Genomic DNA, 17715 nt, shown 5'->3' with positions numbered 1-17715 from the left:
TATTTTGTTCATCTAGCTGCTATATTGGGTGATTACCTCTAATAAATTTAAACTCTCTTGAGTGCATGTATGTATGTATGTATGTATGTATATGTTAATTCTCCTTAACTACTATTTTTGGGCTTTGTTATCTTCCTTCATTGATCCTTGTTTCTTTCCTCCATCCACCTATACCATTTTCCCCATATCTGGTAGTATTCTGTTTCTTCTTTTCCCTGGATTTCTTTTGTTAATTTGTCAATTTCGGCACAGTCTTATTATTTCTTATTATTTCATCTTCGCTTGGTACCAATTTATTTTTCCATTTCTGAGCGAAGGCAATCCTTGCCGCTATAATTATGTGTAAATTTAAATACTGAATTTATATATATATATATATATATATATATATATATATATATATATATATATATATATATATATATATATATATATATATATATTGCAATCATTATTCCTAGTAAAAAAAATCTTCTGGTTTCCAATCCATTTTGACTCCTGTTATTGACTCTAGCCAATTTTTAATCCTTTTCCAATACTTTTTAGCCTCCTCACATGTCCACCATATGTGACAATATGTTCCCTGTGTTAATTCACATTTCCAACATTTTGGTGAGATATTTGCTGAGATTTTTGCTAACCTTACTGGTGCTAGGTGCTATCTGTAAAACATTTTGTACTGGTTTTTCTTGTATACAACCAATAGTGTCATTTTTAAATTTGTCCCTCAAATTTTTCCCATTAATCTAATTCAATATTGTAGCCAAAGTTCTGTGCCTATTTTACCATTTGTTCTTTCATAATTTCTTCCATTTTATACTTCAGAAGAAATTTATATGAGCCAAGGTGGCGCAGTGGTTAAATGCAGCACTGCAGGCTACTGCTAGATCAGCAGGTCAGCGGTTCAAATCTCACCGGCTCAGGGTTGACTCAGCCTTCCATCCTTCCGAGGTGGGTAAAATGAGGACCCGGATTGTTGGGGGCAATATGCTGACTCTCTGTAAACCGCTTAGAGAGGCCTGAAAGGCCTATGAAGCGGTATATAAGTCTACTGCTATTGCTATATATTCTCCCTATCATCTTGCTTTCTGAGCTTTGGATTATTTTATCTAATTTGTGTGGTTCCATTTGGCTGCCGTATAATTTAGTATCATTATTGTGTTTAATTTTGATTTGCAAGTAGGTTAGCCAGTCAACTTTCATGTTTTGTTCTGCCAATTTTTCGATTGTTTTTAAATTTCCATCTCTGTTAATTAAATCTCTGTATGTTAACACTTTATTCATATCTGTAAAATTTGGGTGTGTTGTCCTTTCTGTTGGGAATAGCCAATTTGGGATTTTCACATAGTGGTTGTTTTTAATTTTGAGCCAGTTTTGCAATAACACATTTCTAATTAGATGTTTTTGAAAGTATTTGTGCATTTTATTTTTATCATCCCATAGGAACGTATACCAACCTGCTTGGAGATCATGGCCTTCTAAAATCAAGATTCTTTTATTCTTTAACTCTATCCAATCCTTCACCCATGTTGTTGTTACTACTAATGCGTATAGCTCCAGTTTAGTAATGCTAAGCCACTTCTCTCCTTGCTATCTTGCATTGACTTTAGTTTAATCCTCACTTTTCATCCTTGCCAGATGAACCTAGCAGTTAGTTTGTTTAATTCCTGAAAGAAAGTTTTATCCGGATTAATAGTCGCAGCTTGCAACAAAAATAAAATTCTTGGTAAAGAATTCATTTTAACTGTGGCTATACGTCCCATTAGTGATAGCTGAATATTTTTCAAACTTTCTAAATCTTTCTTTATTTGTGTCACTAGTTTATTATAATTATTGTCTTTAATTGTAGAACATTTTGCCGACACCCAGATCCCCAAGTATTTCACTTTCTTACTTATTTGTATTTTAGTTATTAATTCTAATTCCTCTTCTTGCTTTTTTGTCATATTTTTAGTTATCATTTTTGCTTTGCTTTTATTAATTTTTAATCCTGCCACTTCGCCATATTCCTCTAATTTTTGAATTAATTTTGGACTGGATTCTAGTGGATCTTCTAAAACAAATACTAAGTCATCGGCAAAGGCTTGGGTCTTATATTCTTCATTTTTAACTCTTCAACCTTTTATTCCCTGGTCCTTCCCAATTTCATTTAACAATATTTCCAGAGTTAGTATAAACAGCAAAAGAGAGAGGGGACATCTCTTTCTAACTTCCTTTTTTATTTCAATCTTCTCTGTTAGTTCTCCGTTCATCAGAACTTTGGCTGTCTGGGTGTTATAAAGTTTTTCTATCATTTTTGTAAATTTTTCTCAGAATTTCATCCTATTTAATTGTGTTGTTATAAATTTCCAAATTACGTTGTTGAATGCTTTTTATGCATCAAGGAAAACAAGTACCAATTGCTTTTCTGGATGCGCCTCATAATATTCTATTATATCTAGGATGACTCTCGTATTATTTTTAATTTGTCTGTGAGGTAAAAATCCATTTTGGTCTGGTTGTATTCATTCATTTAAAACTTGTTTAATTCTTCCTGCCATAATCGCTGCAAATATTTTATAATCGGAATTCAATAGTGAAATTGGTCTGTAGAGCTGGTGGGCACTTGTACTAGCATCCTCATTTATGGCCATCAATAATTCCATCAAATTACCAAAGAATTGGGACTTGGCTCTCATAACTCCAATCTATAAGAGAAGCAAAAAGGATGACACTGCCAATTTCTGCCCTCTCAGTCCATTGAGCCAAGTCAATAAAATGTATATTAAAAATCTGGAAGTTGAATTGCTAGATTGCAATGAATCTGAGTACATCTTAAGAGACAAACAGGAAGAAGTTGAAGCATGAACATTACATTGTTCTACAATTCTACAATGCACATTACATTGTTGTATAATGCTGCAACATCTGTTAAAAATATTTCTTTAGACATGTTTATTCCTATTTGCAGTTTTCACTGACTTTAAATTTGCATTCAATTAAATTTCTAGGACACACTTCTAGGGTGCAACCTAATGATTGCACAATTGATAAGCTTCTGTTTCTTCTACAAATATTTAAATACATGAAAATATGAGTAAAAGTAGATATAATGCTCAAGGACATCTAACCAAAGAAATACCAATGTTACGGTCTACATGTTTGCTTCAGAACTATTTAATTTATATATAAATTTACATTTACTAGGCAAGCATAAACAGCTTAAATTTCCATCCCTAATTCAAAAGCATATCAATTCATTCTTATAGCTGACAATGTAGTTCCTTTGTCCTTGACTTCTATTGGTCTTAAAAAAAGCTTTGCATGCTGTTTTATTTCACTGCTGTAACAAGGACATAGTCATAGATATTCCAAGATTCTCATATTTTCCAAACTTCCCAAGCTATAGAACTGGCAAATATTTAGGAAAGGGTCTGGAATCCCAAATGCCGACTGGGAATATGTGCTCCAAAGGGCACAGAGATCAGCCTCAACTATGCAAAAGTTCTTCTGCTGTGAAATTATATTGTTTGAAGCTAAGACTCATGCCCAGTTATTATACAGGAACAGGACAGAATTAGGATATTCATATCCTGAGATGACAATATTAGAGAAAATTCAATCTAAATTCCTGAAAAATATTTTCCTGCTCTCTCATTGAGTCCTAGCTACGGTGCTTCAGTGACAAGCAGGGATCATAAAGGTCAAACAAGGCGTCTGGGATTATTTCTGGTTGACATTATTACACCACACAGATGGATTGGCCCCATAGAAGATAATTTTAATTCCTCTTGGAAAAAAGCCATTTCTAGGAAATTACATTTTTATGGCTTTTATTTTTATTTTATTTTTTATTTATTTTATTGGAATTTATAGGCCGCCCTTTTCCCTGAGGGGACTCAGGGCGGCTTACAATCAAAAAGGGGGGGGTGCAAATACAAAAACAAAAACAGTAGGTGAATAAAATAAGACAATAAAAACACAACTTGCATTCAACATTCAACACTCGGGTGGGGCGAATTAGGAACTTATCCCCAGGCCTGACGGGATAGCCAGATCTTGAGGGCTGTGCGGAAGGTCTGTACGGTGGTGAGGGTGCGAATCTCGATGGGGAGGTCGTTCCACAGGGTCGGAGCTGTTACAGAAAAGGCTCTCCTCCGCGTAGTCGCCAGTCGGCATTGACTGGCGGATGGAATTCGGAGGAGGCCCAATCTGTGCGATCTAATTGGTCTGAGGGAGGTAATCGGCAGGAGGCGGTCTCTCAAGTACTCAGATCCACTACCATGGAGAGCTTTATAGGTGGTCATTAGTACCCTGAAGCACATCCGGAGATCAACAGGTAGCCAGTGCAGTTCGCGGAGGATGGGTGTTATGTGGGCGAACCGCGGTGCGCCCACTATCACTCACGCAGCTGCATTCTGAACTAACTGCAGTCGCCGGATGCACTTCAAGGGCAGCCCCATGTAGAGCACATTGCAGTATTCCAGCCTAGAGATCACAAGGGCTCGAGTGACTGTTGCAAGGGCCTCCCGGTTCAGGTAGGGTCGTAACTGGCAGACCAGGCGAACCTGGGCAAATGTCCCCCTGGTCACAGCTGACAAATGATGGTCGAAAGTCAGCTGTGGGTCCAGGAGGACTCCTAAGTTACGAACCCTATCTGAGGGGTGTAAAATTTGACCCCCCAGCCTGAGCGGTGGAACACTGGCCAAATTGTTGGGAGGAAAACACAACAGCCGCTCGGTCTTGTCTGGGTTGAGTACCAGTTTGTTAACACTCATCCAGTTCATAACGGCCTCAAGGCCCCGGTTCATCACGTCCACCGCTTCATTGAGTTGGCACGGGGCGGACAGATACAATTGAGTATCGTCCGCATATTGGTGGTATCTTATCCCGTGCCTCCGAATGATCTCGCCCAGCGGTTTCATGTATATGTTGAATAGTAGGGGGGATAAGACCGAACCCTGTGGCACCCCATATGTTAGGGGCCTCAGGGACGATCTCTGCCCCCCGACCAACACCGACTGCGACCTGTCCGAGAGGTAGGAGGAGAACCACTGCAAAACAGTGCCTCCCACCCCCACCTCCCGCAGTCGTCGCAGAAGGATACCATGGGATACTCTTCTGTCATTGGAGTTAGAACAGGCCAGCGTAAATTTTCTTTTTTTAATTTAATTTAATTTTTATTTACTTGAATCCCACCTTTATTATTTTCACAAACAACCCAAGGCGGTAAATATAGCCAATGTATCTTCTTTCTCTTATTTTCCCTGCAACAACAACCCTGTGAGGTGGGTTGGGCTGAGAGGGTGACTGGCCCAAAATCACCTAGTTGGCTTTCATGACTAAAATGGGACTAGAACTCACAATCTCCTGCTTTCTAGCCTGGTGCTTTAACCACTAGATCAAACTGGCTCTCTTTTTTATTTATTATATTTTATTTTATTTTACATTACTTATTAGACAAAAGGACAATTTGGGGCACTTAAGTATTTCTAAACTTGAGCCGAGGTGGCGCAGTGGTTAAATGCAGCACTGCAGGCTACTTTAGCTGACTGCAGTTCTGCAGTTCGGCTGTTCAAATCTCACCGGTTCAGGGTTGACTCAGCCTTCCATCCTTCCGAGGTGGATAAAATGAGGACCCGGATTGTTGTTGGGGGCAATATGCTGACTCTGTAAACTGCTTAGAGAGGGCTGAAAGCCCTATGAAGCGGTATATAAGTCTAACTGCTATTGCTATTGCTATTGCTAAGTAGGAAAAAATTGCCCTGCACTGAGTAAATGCTATTTCCACTTTGCTATTTGTTTCTTTGTTAATAAAATATATTCACCACTCACATACAGTCCTGTGCTTTGCATAGTCCAGCATGAACAGAACCACATGAGTTTTCCAGTGTCTCAGGACTCAGATATGTGTAAGATCTTAATGTCCAGAAAGCTTTAACCAGAAATTATCCAATAACACTATCTCCTTATATACACTTTCATAATCCTTGACGGTTTATTTTTTTCCAGGATAAAGAATTACTAAAAATAAAAATATTTTGGCTTGAATTTAGGCTGAGGATAGCTGCCATAAAATAGGGAAGTATATCTTGTTATGGATTTGAAGTGAGGACTCCAATTCCTGAATATGCATCTGGGTATGGTCGTCATCATATCTTGTGTCAATTCTTTGCTGCAATTTGTTATATGCAGGCTGAGAATGATGGGAGACCACTCAATATTTAGAAATATTTGGAGACCACTATTAAAGCAGCAGCTGTGGATAGTGCCTCTGTGCCAGACATCTTTATTATACAGTTCATGCCTGAAATGAATACAGGTAGTTCTAGAATTACAATCACTTTTGGGGCTGGAAAATCTGTTGTTAAGTAGTGCAGTCATTAAGCAAGGCATCATATGACCGCATCCAATTTTGCAATCTTTTTTTGCTGTGATCATTAAGCAAGAGAATACATGATTGCGATTTGCAACCTTTCCTGATGGCTTCCCCATTGACTTTGCTTGCCAGATGCCAGCTGGGAAAGACACAAATCCACAATCATGTGAACCCAGGACACCACATCTGTTTTAAAGTCAAGCTGGTTGCCATGTACATGGATTGTAGTCATGTAACCATGAGGATGCTGCAACAGTTTTAAGTGTGAGGGCTTGTCAGAACTATTGCTAAACAAATGGCTATAAGTTGAGGACTTATAACCTATATTGTAATCACCAACATTAAAAAAAAAATCTGCTTGCACAATTGCACAAAATACTGCAACCTTTATTAAGAAGTAATTGATGGCATTTTAAAAAATATAATTGAGTTCTATTATAGATTTGGTGATATGTTAATTTTGAGATTCTGTTGCAAAATTTAGTTTCTTTTAATACAACTGTATTGAGTTCACATACATAATATTCTTAAGCATTCATGCCAACAATATTGATTGTAAGAGCTCTTCTAGCGGGTCATTTCCAATGATTTGATCATCTCATCACATGGTGTAGTAATAGACAAATAGATGAAATTCACTCTATTTAACTGTTTTCCCCCCTAAAATGTTTATTAAAAACACATATTCTGAAGGAATAAACCTGATGCCCAATCCCTGCCTCATAAGCATAATGCAATCACTTGGTAGAAAACAGTGTTTGGTGCTCGCATCCACTTTATTTGCCATGCACGTGGAATATATTTGCAAATGTAATTGTCTCTGCATAATCTGTTGTATGGCTACAACAAATTTATAGTATTTTGAAAATAAGTTTAGAAGACGCCTGTTACTTCTTAATTTACTGACATTCAATAACAGTGCTATTTTCATGTGCATACCAGTTTTATGATAGAAGCTATTAATGCCTATGATTTTCCAAACATGAACTATTGCAGGTTCTGTGGCAACAGTGCATATTCGCTTTGCACAAAACAATTTATAGATAAATGCAACGAGAGCTACTGAAGACTGCCAGTCAGTTAGTGTATACAAAACTAAGGATAGGTAGACCACCAGCCAGATTCTGTAAACTTCTTAGGGTCCATATAAATGTAGAAGATGTCAACTATTGTTTAGATTCTTTTTCACACAGAAGGTGAAAAGAAATACCGTACATGTTTCGTTAATACACTCAGTTTCTTTTATGTATTTGCTAAAGTAGAATACTAAATCACATTCAAGTAGAACTTTCATATTGTCACATCAAAAATGCATGTCCAGGTTTTTGGTATAGTTAGTCATCATTTTTAAATCTTGGTTAAAGTTGGCTTAATTTACAATTTTAATTGGTTTCACAACAGAGCTAATTTTAAATAGACTAAATGATAAGATTGAGAAATGAGAAACCACCTTTATATTTTAAGGAAGTGGCTAGTTTGAGTTCTTGGGTTTTATACAAAGATGGAACATTTCTTCTCTCTCTTTTCCATGTCCCCCTTACAGGAAAAACTGGCCATATTTTTTGGTATATAAGATGCACTTTCTCCCTCCCAAAAAGTGGGTGGAAATCAGGGGAGGGTTCCAGCAGCCACTACTGCCGGTTTGCTCAGGGACACGCCATGCGTGCACACATGCTTGATTTGTGCTGTGCACACATGCAAAATAAAAAATGCTCTGCACATGCGCAGAAGCAAAAAACAACATAGTGGCACCTATGACGCTGCCTGGAGAACCAGTTCAGGGGTGTGGCAGGCCTGGGTCGCTGCTGGTTCCAGCGACCCAGGCCGCCAAGCTACTACCAGTTCGTCTGAACCGATCCAGACCTGTAGGAACCCACCTCTGGTGCATTTTATAGAGCGAATGTTCCTGAAGCCTCACCCACCCTCTGGTCCCCCACCCTTTGGCCTCTGCCTCCCAGCAATTTGCCTACTTGAGCAAACAGCCTGGTCAGCTTCAGCACAGCCTGATTGAGCAGCTGATTTGTGGTTGTATTGGCCTCCCGGAATACTACCTATCAGCTGTTCCAGGCTGCAGGGATTGCTACTGCCCATCACTGCCACTGCTGCTCATCGCCGCCGCCAACCATCACCACCTCCGTGTGCCCCATCTTTTGCCTCTGTGTGTCCCATTTTCAGCCTCTGCACATCCTGTTTTTGGCCCTCTTCAGGCGGAGGGGCTAGACAGCCATGATCCCTGCTGCCTGATTGGCCCTAAAATGGGATGTATGGAGGCAGCAATAAGTGGCGGTGGTGATAGCCCATTATTGAGACTCTGTTCCCCTTAAGTTTCTTAAATTTCTAGTTGCCTGATTTATATTTGTAAATAACGTTCATGTACACATCTTAGCTGAACATGAATAGATTAAGACACATCTATTATTGCATGCACTCAAATAACTGGAGGTCTGTTTCATTTACTCAGACATGTTTGATGGCCCAATCGATAACTGTGGTTCATTCCAAGTATCTCTGAACTCAAGGCCAGACTAGGTGTAGCAGCAAATACATCACTTTAAATTACACAAACATTGGCAAATGATATGAACGTATAAGAAAAAAGTCAAAATCAGGACAGTAAGATACAAAGAAAGGAAATTAACCCTTTCCTTCCCTGTTACTGATTCAATAGAAATTTTCTTCAAGTTCCAAGATGTTAATTTTATTGAAAAAGCAAAGCCAGGGAATTTTTTAATGAATATATGATGTTTTAAGTTTGAATATATGATGTTTTAAGTTTTTTTTAACCCTGACTTTAGCATGATAAAACATTAACAACAATAGCTCTACTTAAGACCTGAAGGTTTAATGTTTATCCTAACATGATGGAACACTGATTTGCAAGATATAGCAATTTGTAAGATTTGAAATACCACAAAGAATTTTCAGATACAAATCAACCAAACCCTCCACTAAATTAAATTTTCAATTTGAATATGAATATCATTGCAGATGAGTGTCAACATAGTAATACAATTTTATGAGAACCTTATGACGCACAGTAGTTATACTTGGACTTAAAGGACACATTATGGAATGTAAAATTTGAATAGACATGAGCAGTTTGATAAGTCTATGAATATCATTTTTGGAAATCATAGCGGAGCATAGTATGTATCCCATAAACCATGGCATTTATATCCCTACAGCATATATTAAACTATAGCTTGGAGGTAAAACAAAACTATTGACAATATTTAAAAGTCTCTTGGTTTTTTGGCAATATAAAACAAGGCATTTCTTTAAAAAAATACTATGATAATTGTTTATTAGCAAATGCAAAAACAAAACACAGAAAACATGCGAAAACATTGTTACAGTTACTATGTGACTGTAAATGGTTCAAAATGCATAACTTACAGTCATCTGCAACCTATGCACATGCAACATTGAACAACTTGACATCTATTCTACCACATGTACATTTGTCTAGCTTTTACACAGGCACAAATTTTAAGCCACTGAATGGGAAAACACAATAGGGTTTTTGTGGGTACATGGATTCATATTTAGGAATGCATGACTGAGCCAACTGAAAAGTTCCATCCAGCAGGGTTGTATAGTATCATAACACAAGTAAGCAGTATATAATATATAATATTGCGGGGCCTACATTGTTGGTAATTGAAGCTCTTGAAATATGTTGCTTGGTTTACACACACACACACACACACACACTCAAATGTCTTTCATATTTCTCCTGTCCACAGTATTTATGTGGCCAGTCATTCATTCATAATGTTTTTCCTCCTTTTGGCCCTTTTCTAAGTGGAAGATAGATGAGACCACCTGAGTTTCCAGTTTCTGAAGTTACTTCCCTAATTTTACAGTGATATAATACCTCAACGTATCTTTTGCCTTCATTTGTATTAGCACAGTAGGATAATTGCCAAGCGACTTGATGCATTTTGGGAATTGTTCTATTATATCCCTGATCCATGTTCCTGGCAGATGGAGTCCTTCTAGACACACATGGCACAGCTTTGCTTTAATTTCTCATCCTAGTGAATCAAAATTTTCTTCAATTCTTTCCTTTGTATTCTTTTATATTCATCTGAATGCACCTGCTCTGCCCCAATGCTAAATAAATGTAGATTAGTTTTTATTGTTATTCATTTCAGCTGACATCCTTTTCATTTAGAGGTAGAGTATTATCAATATTTCCTCTTGTCAAAATTAGTATTAATCTCCAAACCACATTTCTCTTCTCTACACAAGAATGGTGGTGTCATATTCAAAGGTCATTAAATGTAAGGAATCAGCTAAAGTTGTCTCTGTCTTTCATGTTCGTGATGAATTTTTCAGTGCATCTCTAAAAATGAAGTCTGTTGCTCAAATGTGAGTATAATTCTGCCATACACTTTGAAAGTCTTTAATGTGGAAGGCGTATTTGCCTTTTAGCTTCCTAGTTATGGGCAATCAGCAATGTATATTGGAGGTAGAGGCATACGTGCAAGGAAATAGTTCTTACAGAAAGGATTTTAAGTCATCACAAATAAATCAGCAATACATTGCTAGTTGAATGGCAATATATCATATTAAGAATGTCTGCAACAGAATCCCCTCTTATTGCAATGTCAATTATTCTTATTTGAAATCTTCAAGTTCATTGTGTGATGGAAGAAATATATGACCTGAAAGAGCAATTTCAATTTCTTGAATGGCTGAGGGTTTCATGCTTTGTTTTGTTGATGTGCATGCCATTTCTGAATTTAACATAATTGCCACTTTTTATGAAATCTAAGAATCTTAATGATGCTGTTGGATCTCCTTCCTTTTCTCATGCTCCTTCAGCAACTATGACTTGTCAAAACATTTTATGGACAGCTGCACTCCCTTTAATCCAATTTCATATCAGGAGGAACTGCAGCAAAAAGTCCTTGTAACAACATCAAAATGTCTTCCTTTAGTCTTTCAGTAATAGTTTGGGTTGTTTTTAATTGCTGCATTTTCCCCATGCACCACCAACATATCAATATCGTATGTTGATGAAAAATTGAAGAATGTTCTGCATTGTTTGAAAGAAATATTCCAACTGTTTTCTAGCAGCAAGGATTTCTGCATCAGTTGAAGATCAGGAAATGTATTTTAATGGGCATGCTTTTGTGATTTCTTTTCACAGTTATTTAAGCATTCTTGGAAGTCTTGTTTTAGTTCACAGATTAAAATGATTACACCAAACTGTTGTTAATACTGTGTAGAATCTCTTTCCTTCATTGAATACCTAACTGTATGGAGAACATGTTTGTCCTTGACAAAAATGTAGCCATTTGTTTGGTTTCTCCAGCTCGGATTAGCATTCTAACAGGTACTGTAATCTATAGATCCACTGTTAAATATGACAAAAGCTTCTTAACCACCCCCACCCCCCATGTCTTTTTATACAGTGCAACAGAACCTTGATTGCTTTAAAAGTTATTTGTCACAAGAGTTAAGCCATCTCATTTTTCTGGATGATTTAAAACAACATTTTTTAAAAGGCAAAAGTCACACAGCAGAAAGAAAATACAGACTAGGGTATGACAAAAGAGATTAGGCATAAAATTATTTACGGAACATAAGATGCAGTACAACATATATTATTGGAAGAATGGTATGTAGATTGACAGTGCAAAGTCTAATTCATGATGATACAGTCATCAACTTAGCCTGTTGTCCCTCCATGTAATGCAGATTCTCTATAGTTAACTTAGAGACAAAGCAAATCTTCCTCTATTTAATGTATGCTGGTCAATTAGAACAGGTTTTAGGCTAACAAAATATCTTGAGTATATGTCATGTTGATTTTCATACTCAACTATTGACCTGATTTGAAGAATAGTATACCTTACAAGAATTCCATCTTGGAAAGCCAAAGGCTTAATAATGTAATTGTGTATGAGTTGCACATATTTGTAATCCTATAGAATGCATCATAAACTCATTTGTGAATTTGCTAGGGAAAAATACTAGTAATTCTTTATTTTATATTTATTTTTAAGTATTGTTTAGTTTCAGGATGTAAACAGATAAAGCTTTGGAAATGTTATCATTTGTTTCATTATACGGTTAGTCCTCAATTTACGACCACAATGAGCCCAAAATATTTGTTGTTAAGTGAGAAATTTGTTAAGTGAGTTTTGCCCCATTTTACTACTTTTCTTGCCACATTTTTAAGTGAATCCCTACAGTTGTTAAATTAGTAACATGGTTGTTAAGTGAATCTGGCTTCCCCATTGACTTGGCTTGTCAGAAGGTCACAAAAGGGATCACATGATTCTTGTGACACTGCAATGGTCATAAATAAGAGTCAGTTATCAAACATCCAAACGTAAATCATGTGACCATGGGAATGATACAAGTCTTAGGTGTGAAAAATGGTCATGTCTCTTTTTACAGTGCCATTGTAACTTTGAACAGTCGCTAAATGAACTGTTGTAAGTTAAGGACTACCTGTATACAAAAACCTATATTGTAGCATGACCCACATTTTATGGATTGGCATGTGTTCATGAGGGTGGTGTTATAAAAGGCAAAATGTAGACATTTTGAAAAAAATGTCAAAATGTAGACATTTTGAAAAAAATGTCTTCTAGAAGTTTGCCGATCTGCTCATATTCCCTTTTTTTACATTCCAACTATATCTTCTTTATGAACAAATACAAATTGTCATCAATAATGATTGTCTTACAATGGAATAGTATAAGGAAAAAATTCTTATGGCAGGTAATGCATTTATGGGGATTTAAATCCAGCTACATGTTTAGTTCCCCCAAACACATTAGAGAGAAAAACAATTACTTTGTAACACAGCATATACTTTCTATATAGCGTATACCAGATTAAAATCTTTAATATTTCTAGGTTTGTCTTAAAGATGTCTGCTTGGATTGGCACAGCTACAAAAATATGAAATAATTCAATGGTTTGGCCTTGATTCACTATGGCATTACATGTTATTGGAGAATATGGCTTTAGGTTAAATAATTAGCAAATCAGAATCTCTTTACAGCATTAATACCTTGAAACAGTTCACTAAGTACAAGAAAGAACACAGAGCATTGAAGAAGGGTCAGCATTGAGTTCTGTGGAAGACTCTTCCCTCCCTGACTTAGGAATGAGCAAATGGACATTACAGAGGAGTTGTCATTTTCAGTGGGAGGATTATGAGCACTCCCATATTCACTTTATCCACCCTCTCCTTTGAATGATATTGCTTACAGTTTACTCATCTCTAGTCATTTACATGCCACTTGGGAAAGGTGTGGAGAACTAAAGTGAGGAGAAAGGTGAGGCGGCAAAGAGAGTTTCTTTCTGTTTCCATCTAATGATTGTCCAGATATTTGCAGCCCAGATATACTAGCTGCAACTCTGAATAAGTCCATACATCTTCAATGCACAGCCAGGTGGTACAGTAGAGATGACTAGAGTCTATTAAATGAATCGACTTCTATTGAATAAGAATTAATTTCAATCCCTCCCCACATTCCCCTTGACACTAGTTGTCAAGAGTGTTAATAATATACAAAATATATTTTTCAGGAAGACATTGCTCATTTATGCAAGGCATGAAGCAAGCCCTTTCCAAAATGCTTTTGGGAGAGAAATACGTGGCTTAAATTCAGGGTAAAATTTCACCCAATCTATGTTTATTTTGTTCATTCTTTTCCCATTCCTTCCGTTGCACTTGTAGTTCTAAGCAGAGACTTTACTCGTAGAACAGGTAGTATCATTTTGCTATGGTTTAATTCTAAAGTCATGCAGTAAGAGACACATTTACTGCTTTCATCTATAATTCTCAACAGCCACAAAGCTTTGTTTTATCATAGCTATTCTATCAGATATTTAATAGTAATGCTTTATAAAGAACAATTTCTCAAGCAGCCTCATCTCTTGCATTTGCTATCTCTCACTAAAACATGTATGTTTTCTCAATTTCTTACGGCAAAAGACATAGTCAACCTATACATTTGCCAAAGGAGATTTGATTTGAAATACTTGTCATCTGGAACACATTTCAAAGGAAAATCTTGCATGACATCACATTGAGCCGCCTCAATGGTGCTTACATTGCTATGTATCCAACGTGATCCAGGGACAAAATGATTCCCATGCTGTATCTATGGAATGCGATCTATCATTAGAGCTGACAGGTTGGCCTGATTAGTATGCTGTGCCTAATGTTGGTACAGAGTATGTGTAGGAAGCAAAAGGACAGCACTGCAGTAATTATAGGTAGCACTGCAGTGTTTCAGCCCTGGGATGCTTGACGGAATTCAAGGAGAGTCTGCTGTGACTCTCATTACTTGTGGTTCTGAGGGGCACTCTATTCATAAAGGAGAGCATAGTCTAATGCCACCTTTGTAGGAGCTAACTTTCTTTAAATCATTTCTTTCACATACTGTACATACAGAACTTCTATTTTAGGAGGGGATATATTGGCTATCAAAGATATCTAAAAAATAAGGAAGTACTTGGCTTCAGATGGAATGAATATCTATTTCTCAATTGCATAGGTTTTATTTGGGCCAACTTTTAAAACATATGATCGCTATTATGGCCATACCTATGTTTTCCTGTAACTGTTTCATTTCTTCCTTTTTTGAAACTATGTGGCCTGCTAAAATCAGTAACTTAGGACAATCTTAATAATTTCATTTGTAAGAGAATGAATATATATATATATATATATATATATATATATATATATATATATATATATATATATATATATATATATATATATATATATATATATATATATATATATATATATATATATATTTAAAGTCACAACCCCTGGTATGCCCAAATATGGGAGGAAGGTCACACTTCCATTCTCTGTCCTTCGGCTCGACCAATATTGGGTTTCTGTCTGGATGGTCTCTTGTGACGAGCCGAAGGACAGAGAATGGAAGTGTGACCTTCCTCCCATATTTGGGCATACCAGGGGTTGTGACTTTAAATATATACCTTTCACCCTGGCCTGGCTGATAAGGAGTCCAGCTCTGTAGCTCAATGGTTAACACATCTGCCTAAGAGGCAATAGAGCACAGGTTCGATTCCCAGCAAGGGTATGGCTAGCTGATGAGAGCTAAATAGCTTGAAATAGATCTATACTAGTCTTCCTTTATTTATTTATCAGCACAAACATAACATATATATATCTCAACTGCTAATTCCCCTCAGTGGAGTCATAGGATTAAAAGGAGAAACTTTTGGGAGGAATTTTTACCCCCTCTCTCACGTCGTTTCTTTTTCAAATGGTTATTACTTTAACGTTCACCTCCATGGATCATATATGCTCCTTCCTTGGGCTTCCTTTGTCTTGCTTCGCAGGGGCCAGCACAAGCAGTGGAGATCTTTACTTTCCTTGCAGCTCCGTGTAACATTTTTTTTCAGTACTAAAAAACCCACATATTTTTATTTGACTTTCAGACTGCTGTCACATGGTCAGGATTTTCTTGAATTTCAATACATTCAATTTCTTCTCGCTCCTTTCGTTTGGCTCGTTTCTTTTTCTTGTGGTGTTTTTTGGATGGTGGGAAGAACGTTAGGAAGACAGGTAAAATAACAAAACAGTGCAGAAGTGTGCAACTGCCAGTGAGCAGCAAGCATTTGAACAGTGTGAAGGTCAAGTTTGAAGGCACAAAAAGGAGGGGGACCAACCCAATAAGAAAAGATGTAACATTTTGCAAAATTGCTGTTCCGTGTTCTTGGAGTGAACTTTTTATACACTGAGTTCTGGTATGCTCAGTTGCTAGTACAAATGTGTAAAGCAGGGGTGCACAGTGATCTATGGAAAAATTCAAAGTGTAAATAAGGCACAATATAGAAATGCAATCCATGTCTACATTCCATAAAGTCATCAAGCCCAGGACACCCAACTCTATTGAGGTGACAGTGAGAATTAACCAGAAATTCCCCAGAGGGTGAATAACAAGGAAGAATGTAAGTAGCAAGACCAGCAAGATGCCAAAACTTGAGATCAAGACGGGCATAATTACTGAGAGGCTGTACTGGTCCATGAAGACAAAAGTAGGGTTAAAGACAATGAACTTGATGCTCTGTTTCAGGGACAATGGTCTGAGTTTCTCCAATAATTCTATAACATCGCTTTGTGTTTTTTCACTAGTCCTAGCTACAAGATACATACGGGAAGCAATAATGTTATTTCCATTCCCAGTCTTGGAGAAAATGATATCATTTTTAAAGTGTTGAAACTCAGACTTTCTTAAAAAGGAGTTTTGGAGGATGCTAAGGAAGTCACTTTTATTGGTTGTGGAGATATTCCCAGCTCTCAAATACTGGTAATATTGTTGAAGCCAGGACAGTGTGTTGAAGCCTTCAGTCAGTTTCTTTAGGTCATCTTGGACAGTGCCATTCCAGTACTCAAGTGGTTCATAGATATAAAATCCTATCACTGGACTATAATTGCTGAAGTACTTCTGTTGAATAACAGCATAGGACACACTCGGAGAATCACTAGAAAGCAAATTGATAACATTGACCCCATCACTGATTTGCAGGCAGCCCATAAAAGAGAAAGAAGCATAAATGAGATACAGTATCACTACAAATGGCTTAACATAGATATTAGTGATCCATTCATTGTAATGCTCCCTTACAAAATGCTGGATAAAGTGGTTCTGGTATGGGTCAGTCAGATGAGAAGACTGCTGATGCCCATCACTCATCATGGTTTGGAACCAAACAGGTTTCCTTTCCAGATACTCTGCGGAGGGGATTTTACAGCAGAAGATACTATGGTAACGATTCTGCTCCAGCTGCCCAGCAAACACCAGACAGGAGCCAAAGAATGAGAAGATGTAGAAGTAGTTCAACAGGATGGAGATGCACATGTTCTGGCAGAAAACTTTCACAGCCTCGATGTTGGTGAAAGGACTGGCACCCATGCCAAAGGCTATGAAGTACAAGGAGCTTGTCATGGTGTAGGAAACCATTACATCCGAATAGGCATCAGCAACCCTGTCTTTAAATGGCAAATTTTCTCTGGTTCGACGCCATCCCGACAGAAGCTCAAATACTCCTTTGGTTCCATGACCTAAACAAGGACAATGAGGAAATACATTAATTTGTTTTTACTGAGCATCACATTTTCTTTTTTAATTCTATTTAACGGAATAACTGAGTTGTAAGTGACCTTGGAGGTCTTCTAATCCAGCCCCCTGTACCATTTCAAATATATAAATGTTCAATTTATAGCATAACTTTTAACTTTTTATTAATCTTTAAAGTAAATTGTTAACTTTTAACAATTTATAACTGATTACTGTATAGAATAAATTAAATAGGTGGCATAGATAGCAATTATTTAATCT

General features: G+C 37.1%; 1 protein-coding gene across 2 annotated transcripts in view; it reads right to left on the bottom strand.

The window, feature by feature from the left end:
- Window positions 1–15335: 15335 nt before the first annotated feature.
- Window positions 15336–17715, bottom strand: part of PTCHD4 (patched domain containing 4) — a 73840-nt gene continuing 71460 nt past the window's right edge. For both annotated transcript variants that reach the window (XM_087716728.1, XM_087716729.1), the window contains exon 3: window positions 15336–17438. In XM_087716728.1, the coding sequence (XP_087572854.1) occupies window positions 15808–17438 (1631 nt within the window). In that variant the 3' untranslated portion in view covers window positions 15336–15807. The remainder of the gene's footprint in view (window positions 17439–17715) is intronic.

Source organism: Thamnophis sirtalis, unplaced genomic scaffold (assembly GCF_051295495.1).
Source record: "Thamnophis sirtalis isolate CommonGarterSnake01/CBP01778 unplaced genomic scaffold, rThaSir2_p1.2 scaffold_5, whole genome shotgun sequence".
NCBI lineage: Eukaryota > Metazoa > Chordata > Lepidosauria > Squamata > Natricidae > Thamnophis > Thamnophis sirtalis.
The sequence above is the reverse complement of the archived record's forward strand: the minus strand, read 5'-3'. Positions and strand labels throughout refer to the sequence as shown.